Source organism: Atta cephalotes, assembly GCF_000143395.1.
Source record: "Atta cephalotes unplaced genomic scaffold scaffold00011, whole genome shotgun sequence".
NCBI lineage: Eukaryota > Metazoa > Arthropoda > Insecta > Hymenoptera > Formicidae > Atta > Atta cephalotes.
Window position 1 is genome coordinate 3,039,268 of NW_012130075.1, and position 9,661 is coordinate 3,048,928.

The 9,661-nt window shown below is 28.1% G+C and overlaps 1 protein-coding gene across 1 annotated transcript in view; it reads left to right on the forward strand.

The window, feature by feature from the left end:
* The first annotated feature begins 1,414 nt into the window (after positions 1–1,414).
* Positions 1,415–9,661, forward strand: part of LOC105617129 (protein THEM6) — a 17,749-nt gene continuing 9,502 nt past the window's right edge. The window contains exons 1-2 of the mRNA XM_012198703.1: positions 1,415–1,571; positions 4,954–5,168. Coding sequence (XP_012054093.1) covers positions 1,415–1,571; positions 4,954–5,168 — 372 coding nt within the window. The remainder of the gene's footprint in view (positions 1,572–4,953; positions 5,169–9,661) is intronic.

Genomic DNA, 9,661 nt, shown 5'->3' on the forward strand with positions numbered 1-9,661 from the left:
TACACACACACACACACACACACACACACACACACACACACACACACACACACACACACACACACACACACACACACACACACACATGCCGTAGCATCATTATTATCTTTCGAAATGAATCGCCTTTTTTATAAGGCTAGAAAATTTTAAAATTTTTTCATGATGATGTTACGAATTTAGTACGCAAACAAATGAGTTGCAAGTACAATTAGTTTATAATAATTGGTGATTTCAAAAGAATTTTATTTGAAATAATTACAAATCTTATAACCATATAGCAGGCCTTCAAGAGATGTTTTAGAAACATTTAAAAAAAACATCCTATACTTTACATCCTATAGGTGTTCCTAGGACATTCCTGGATAAAGTATGAATAGGAAGTACAGGAACCGGTTCTCTGTTTTTTGTTTACCTTCAACTCGACAAGGTTAAAGCAATATATTAAGACAGGTGCAATATACTCATTTCTATCTTCTATTTCTATCTATTCATAATGCAAAATACCTATAATAAATTTTGTTCTTTAATTAGCTGTTATTAGCAACAATGTTCCATCAGTTTTTTATATCATGGACAAGGCTATAAAGTGTGCGCGGATTATTTTCTTTCATTTTATCATTAATCTTGTATTAGGCTACTTTTGGGGAGAAAATACTATTAGTCCTACCATGTCATTTTGTCCTTGTTTTATCTAATAAACGATAAAATGAAATACAATAGTGCTGATAACGCACTCTCTGGACGCAACTCATAAGTCTGACATGATTTTCATCATTTGAAGTTTTTTTAATTGACAAAATTGTTTTATTAAATAATTATTAACGTTGTCGATATTATATTTTATTAATTTGATATGAATCTTGTGGGAGAGATCGCTGATAGTCAACTGTTAATTGTCAATAAAATTATTTATTTAGCATCATCGATGTATATGTATGTGTCAAGTTACAATTTTAATATTTAATATTTGCAACACGCATGCCGTAATAAAATTCGTTATAATCGAGAGAATGTATGATTATGAACGAAGATATTACTAGCTTTTACTGTAATGTGAAGTATGAATCGTGCTAAACTTCAGTCCAAAACCCTGACCCTCGAATGCCGGAAGTCTAAGTCCAGATTTTAATTTCTGTCAACACAAGGCTCACAAGAATGACATAATCCAACATTTTAAGATGAATCTGTTGACGTCGCTGCAATTCGTTCGTGGTCTTTCGAAATGGTGCGAGCGCAACCTGCATTCTTATTGACGGGACGAGGAACGCCGTCGACCGCCCAGACGAATCGATAAACCGGTGCGAGTAGTGTTGCGGCGGTGGAAGATATCCAAGAGTCTAGCTACCTCCGACCGGAGAGCGTCCGGCTTGTCGCCGGATTGATTTTTGTGGAGCGGCAACCGCGCGGCGCGAGGATGATGACTTGTTGGGTCCTGATCGGGGTCTTTGTAACCATCGTGCTCATTTATAGCTTCATCGAATTTCATTATTTTCTACGCATGTTTCTCACCGTCTTCCTCGCGCGTTTTTGCAAAAAAAGGGTGCACATTCTTGATGAAACTGTGATCTATGGTACGTGAGAAATATATATTGAATTTTAATTAATGAAATCCATCGATATACTTTATTAGCATTAATTTTTTTCTAAATGTATTAGTATTTAAAAAATATATGTTTAATGGCAATCTCACAGCCACATAAATTACGTGTACACTATTAATTAAAATTCATTTTTATTTTTTAGAACGATTATATAATAAATACTATAAAATAATTAATACAGATTTATCTGAGTTTCACTGTAATCTCCCGATAAAAAATTTTTTATGTTTTCACATTATTATTATTATTTCTATTATACTAAAAAGTAATTTTACAAAAGAAAGAAGGATGTATAAATATGTATAAACATACATAAACACATAAGTATTCATGAACATGTATAATTATAATATGAAATATGTTTATACATCCTTCTTTCTTTTGTAAAATTATTTTTTAGTGTAATACAATAGAAATAATAACAGTAATGTAAAAACATAAAATATAATTAAAGGGATAATTTTTGCATTGTTTGTTTTAGAATAAAACAAGTTTGGAAAAATATAAAAAAATTGTTCATACATAATTTTATATAATTATACATAATTATATATTATTATACATAATATATATAATTATATATAATTATACATAAATAATTTTTTTACATTTCTTCAAATTTGATTTTTTCAAACAAATAGTGCAAAAATTACTTTTTTAATTATTTTTAATGTTTTCACGTTACTATTATTATTTCTATTATACTAAAATGTTACAAAATTTTACAAAAAAACAGAATGTTTGAACATATTTCATACATAATTATACATATTATGAATATTATTTATGCGTGTTTATACATATTTATACATATTCATGCATGAAATATTTTTTCCGGGTTTTTTATTGAAGAGTAAGAATTCTTTTTCAAAATGTGTGCATTTTAATAATATAAGAAACATGCAAATATATTTTTATGTTATATTTTACATGAAATCTTTGCAGCTTTGGAGATTATTCTACAACAACTTAATTAACTATGCCTATAATTAAATACATAAGTAATTTTATTCAATCAATAAATTCCAACACGATCGCAGCGATTTAACATTAATTAATGAGGTGATTACGTTAAAGAATTATTACATTCGTTTTATCATTACGATATAATTTTTATAATTTTAATTATTTTAATACAACGATAGTTAATCATGTCTATAAAATTGAGAATATATAGACAATTTAATTTGTTCAACAATTTTCAATACAATCACGGTAATGCAACATTAAAAGATGATTATGCTGAAGAGTTATCGCACGTTTCGTCGTTATGATATAATCTTTACAATTTCGGTTATTTTAACACAACGATTTAATTAATGTTTATAAATACACCGTAATTTTTTGCTCTATCAATAATTTTAAACGACATAAATCGACATAAAAAAAAATATTAATTAACAAGTTACGTTAAAAATACAATTACATCACACATGTCGTTTTGTATAATCTAGGAATCCTTACGATTTCTTTTGGTTGTCTCCCTCTTGTTAACCTTGATCTGTTATGTGGAATTAATAGATAGAATGTTATAAATAAATTCAGAACATATTGATTATAAATAATTCGCAATAATTCGCTTAAATAATTCAAAATAAATTAAATAATTCAATCTTAAATTTCTTCCTCATGAAAAAAGTATTTTTTAAAAATTTATATTACTCCTAGCAAACAGTTATAGAGATCTTATTTTCTTAGAAAAAAATAAAGAAATATAAACTCGAAAATTTTAGGACTTTTTTCCTAAATATTTTCAAATCAGTTTGTGATTGTCAGAAGTAACGCACACTTGCGCATTAATTTCTGAAATGTTTTTGCACAGTATAACTCTTAAATAAAACACAAGTCATCATAATATCAAAACATCATAATATCAAACATCATAATATCAAATATCAAAACAGATTTTGCAAATCTGATTATTAAAAGTTATATATTAAAAGTTACGTTTCAATCTACTCATTTTGACATCATTGCAATTTTGTTATTCTGTTTGGCTAATATTGCCTTTATACTTAAAACTAAATTTGTCAGTAGGTATTGTAAGAATTCGCTCATTATTATATCAGACATTAAAATGCTAATTAGAAAAAAAAATTTTGTAATATTATTAAAATGAAATTAATTAACAGAAGTGCCAAACTCAAAGCCAAATTCAAAGTAAACGTGTGTAATTAAACTTTACTAATGTAAAACAACAATTATAAATTTTGATTTTCGACGTTTGAAATCCTTTTAAATATTAAAATAATAATAAAAATTAAAATATACAAAAATCTAATAATAAAAAAATTAATATATACAAAATAGAGTTCAGTATAATCGTCAAATAAAATGCAATAAATATTAAATATTAAAAGGAGCATTAAAATACGCTCAGACATAACACATCGAATCACGAAATTATTTTACATTATACTAGATTTTATCGCGTTGTTTTTTTTAATATGCGTCTTATATAATGACTACTCTATATTGATCTCTATTTTTAGATTCTAAATAATTTTATAAATAATTTTTCATATACAAATATATGCATATACAAATATATATCAACATACATTATGAGATATGGCCTTCTTCCATTTGTAAAATTACTTTTTAGTAAAAATTATACATAGTACGGATGAGCGAATTTTTTTGCATTTTTTTAAATTTGATTTTTTTCTATAAAATCTACTAGTAGCCATCCTATGACATACATCATTTATTGTAACTGGATAGTTACTAGTAGATTTTATTTACGTTTGCTGCACATGTATAGCTTTTCAACGAATGCAATGACCGATTAGTCGTTTATATACATACCTAAGTAAGGTATGCCACCATCGGTTGCAGTTACGCGTCCTTAATTCTTTTAACTTTATCCGAAGTTAAAATCAATCATGTCTTAAAATCATCATCCATCCAATGGAATCATATTCCATTGTATAATGTCATTATGTAATGTAACAATGTCTGATTTCGATCAATTGTACAGAAATACAGTTTTAGTTCCAATATGTATGAAACATCGAGGAACTGAATTTCCTGTCTTTTGAATGAGAAATGTTCGATGTTTAATACTTTAGTATATCTTTAAGCGTACGTATGTGAAGCGTTAAATCGTGTAATTATTCTAACCATTGAATTTTAACCATTGTATTTACTACTTATCACAATACAAATTTATAATTATGTCGCACATTTATAACAAAAATGCGTTACTTTTTTATAACATGTTTTACATCTTTATTGTTTAACTTATTGTAATCATGAGCAGCAAATGAAGTTACGTAATTCGCAATATAATAGTTTTTAAATCAGATTAAAAAATTATCTTAGTATAATTATCTTACGATATTTTTCCCAGGCATTTGCACTACCAATGACGTGGACGCACTTTTGTATCATATGAATAACGCGAGGTATCTTCGCGAACTCGATTTTGCGAGAGTCGACTTTTACGAAAGGACCGATCTCTACCGAGAAGTTTGTTCTCAAGGATCAGGTATTGTACAAGGAGCTGCCACTATACGCTACAGGCGTTTCATCAAGCCGCTTACGATCTTCAAAATAACATCTAAGGTAATTCAAGAAATTTAAATTTGAGTAGGTGTAACATTTTTCCTCTTCACAGGTGAAGAGAAAAAATTCTTACTTACACAAGAAACGTAAACACAAGAAAAAAAAACATCGATTCGTTACGAGAGTTTATAGTATACTTATTACAATAATAATTAATAGATTAAGAATTTTTTTTTATTAAAAAACTATTTTGAAGCACATGCTTTTGTTGCTAACGTTTAAATAATTACCATGTATATCACTGACGTTTGTAAAACCATCTTACCGAAAGTTTTTCTCGAAAATAACATCTTTTACAAAGTATCAACCGCATATTACATTGATCTGCCACAAAAAGATTGAAACGTTGCGTATATCGGATGTGAATAGCAAACGCGTCAATAGACGCGTCAGTTATTTTTTTTCAATGTATTCATGATCCTAAAGTAAATGCCATTTGATTTCGTAATTGCAATGCACCACGCGATCGTATGACGCACAGTCTCGAAACTCACGCTGGATCTTCTTATGGAAATGTTTAATGTCCTTAACAGGCGCAACTATGTATTGTAAGAGACAAGGTTATATATCAAGGCTTTGATAATAAATGCATGAAGGGCGATTATATACATTTATGCAAACCAAATACATTTATGCAAAGTCGCATTAAGAAAAATTGCGCCAGAGGCTTGTGATCTTTGAACGCCTGTCTTTTTCACCCCAATAATTACAACATTTCTAACGACCTTTTTTCCAGTAGTGTTTCATTACCCGTACATGGATTATCTCTATTTTCATTATCAGTGTTCACATTGCATGTTTAAAACGAAAATATTTATATGTAAAATCGAAGCCACTTACAATCAAAGTTAGATGTCAAACTAATACTTACTTATATACATGTATCTTAATAAATTTATCTCAGAAATATATGACTATACGCGCCAATTTCCTTCGGGGTTTTAATCTGAAATGTTATATATATATATATATATATTGTATAGATATATACAATAATCCCTCCAAATTTAATTAAAAGTATTTTAAAACCTGTAAAGGTTTTCCGTGTATTCCAATTTCTGATAGGTTAAAATCATTTATTCCTAATTCCTCATTGCTTTTATTATGGGCAGAGCCTTATTGCGAAAAATATTATCTCGGGATATATTTCTGAAATAAGTTCATTTAAAATACATGTACGAGGATTAACCAGAAAATAAGTTCTGATGATTTATTTAAAGAAAACAAGTGTATACTTACATAAAATTTTATTGCTTTTTAAAATACACACCTTACACTATCTTTCTATATAGACTGTGTTTCTTCAAAATTGACTGCCAGTACTGAAAATCTATAGTGCATGCAACATAAACTGTAGAATTTCAGTACTGGCAGTAAATTTGGAACATAGCCATAGTTGCCGCTGTTGTTGATGCACTTATTATAGCAAAGCACTAGATATCCTTTCATCGTAGAAAATTGCCGCCTGTAAGGTAAATCATCATGTGACAGCTTCTTTGACCTCGTTGTCATTGTGGAATCGCTGGCAAGCAAGCGAGGATTACAAATTAATTTTTTTTTCTGCATCAATTAATTATTAATCAGATTATGGTCGTCTGCTCTGTTCATTGTCATTCATATTTGTGCGTCTTTTATTATCGTCTTTTTAAAAGTCATACCCATCTTCTTATTTATTAAATCACTCGATTATTGCATGTATACATTCATATATACATTTCACAAATTTGATGGTGAATTTCAGCATTAATATTCTGCGCATTTAAGAAACTGATTCAGATCGTATTTCACAAGTGGCAGGCATTGCGATTTGTTTAAACATTATAAATACTCTACAATGTGTATGCACTGAGCCAATAATTGAAAGTCGTGTCAATCTCTTGCCAGTGAATCGACAAATTCACGTACATTGTAGTGCATTAATTCGCTGGGTTTTAGTAGCGACTTATCGACGTTTATTTTTTACTCAAATACTCATCAACTTTACAGAAAAACTGCAAAAATCATTTATTTTCCTCTCATAGAACTCTAAGAATTTTTTCAGAATTTTTTATCAACTTTTTAGTACTGCATTTTCTTGTTTTCGATAAGTTGGATGTAATGCACTGCATTATACAAGTACTATCTAGAGTCACTATAATGAGAATCAAGACAAAACCGATTCGCCTCAGGATTGGTTCTGGATCCGTGCGACGGTAGTGAAAACATGTGTTTGTATATATGTACCGTGTACGTGTTAGTGAAAATGTGAGTTGTGTAACGTACTCTGTACGTGTGAGTGTGTAAACGAGGTCTCATCAATGGCGTACTTCCGATCTGTTGTCTTATTATAGTGACTCTAGCACTATCGCGACCGCACTACTGCTGCGGCAGTAAAATTTAAAACTTATTAGTTGCTTGTTGTATTTATTTTGTACATAGTTTGTATGTTTCTTTTGTATTTTGACAAGTGAGATTCAATTGAATTCTTTCTATAATCTGCACAAGATCGATACCGTGTGCTTTAGTGAATTTCGTAAACCATAAAATTTATAAGTAATGGAATCGGAATAACCTATCGAAGCAATGAATGTGAGCAACATTTGAGAAACAGAAGATGTATTTCTGTCCTGCTCATTAAGTTTTCTTCTTTCTGTGTATGTGTCAAAAAAGAAAAGGATAGAAAGATATTTTTGTCTTTAGATTTTGTTCACAGCCGACATCCGTATTCTTCCATCACTGTAAGTTCTGTGTCATAAACTCACTTCAAAGTGAGATTATGAGCCTATGTACAATTTTTTACCAAAGTATTGATGTCATTAATCTCAATGTAAAATATTTAGCTCACTTCAGACTCACTTATGTATAAATGTATAGCAACTACTTTTTGGATAGCTCTTATATCCCTGCACTAAATTCCAAATAAGTTCCAATAAGAGAGATTGACACATATTTAGCTAAATGCGGTTTTGTGCAGTGGACAACTAATGTTTATACCTCGAAATTCACATTTAGCCAAACTAACTGTTGTTTGTAAAAGCAAATATATTCCAAAGTCACTTGAAATTTCAAGTATATTCTAATCATACTTTTAATTGGAAATACGTACTGATATATTCCAATTAATTTTGAAATTCTAAATGTGTTCAAATGTATTCTCGAGTTTGCAAATGAAAATACACCCAAGTTATTATGGAATGCTGAGTGTATTCAAATAAACTTTACATATTTGGAAGTATCTGGAATTCATATCTTTAAATATAATAGCATTTCCAAGTATGACTTATATTTATATATACTTGGAATTTGTATAATTTGGACATATCGACATATGTGAGTTAGACTTAAATCTATCATTCTAGATTATATTTGATTAAGAAATTCTAGTCTATATTTGAACATATTAGTATTTCCATACTGCAATATGTCCAAGACATATTTGGATTTACAAATATTTGTATAATTTGAATGTATATTCCTGGTGAAAATTTTTCTCATAATTTTTATACGAATTGGAACATTTTTCAGAAGTATTTCAGAAATATTCGGAAAGTTTATATCTTCTCTCAGAACTTCTCATACAAGTGAATTCTGGAATATTCTGAAATTTCTCACCTCATAATTTTTAAAAAGTATTTTTTAATTTTTTTAGATTTTGTAACATTTTATCAGAAATTATACTTACAAAAAAATCTTAAATCTTATTTTTCATAATTAATATATACATATGATATTAACATATACGTATGAAAAATTCTGAGAAAAGATTTTCAGAGAAATGTTCTAATTTGTATAAAAAAATGAGAAAGTTATAAAATTATAGAGAAATTCTGAAAAATTATATATAGAAATTCTAAAAAGTTAATATGAAAAATTCTGAGAAAAATTTTTCATCATTGTCCATTGTACAAATATATTTGATTCATATATATATTCACAATTATTGAAATTTATGTGAAATTGAATATAAGAATATACAATCGGACGATATTTGGACTTCCATATATATCGAACATATCCTATAATATATTCCAGAATTAGGAATTAGTATATTTGGTCATATCTAGGATTCCAGATTACATATATTTGGACATGAGTGTACTTCCAGATATACATATGTATAAATTTAATATAAATGTACATATCCGGTTGTTCAAAAATATTCCATAAAATCATAAATTTGTCTTAAAATCTGTATACATAAGTTTATTGAAATATTAGAATTTACTTGAAATGTAGTATAGGAAAATTTTTAAGCAATGTGCATCAAATAAATGAGGCTACATATAATAGATTTTCAGTTAATGGATATTTTTTTTATTAAATAGAACTTTTTAATTAAATAGAAATTTTTTTATTAAAATAGGAAAAATGTTACAACATAATATATATATATATATATATATATATATATATATATATATTATTTATTGTCTTCCCTCTTCTTCTTCTCTAGTTCGTCTACTAGTTGGACTATTGTATTACTCTTCTTACGTAAAGTGGGTAATTGGTAGTTA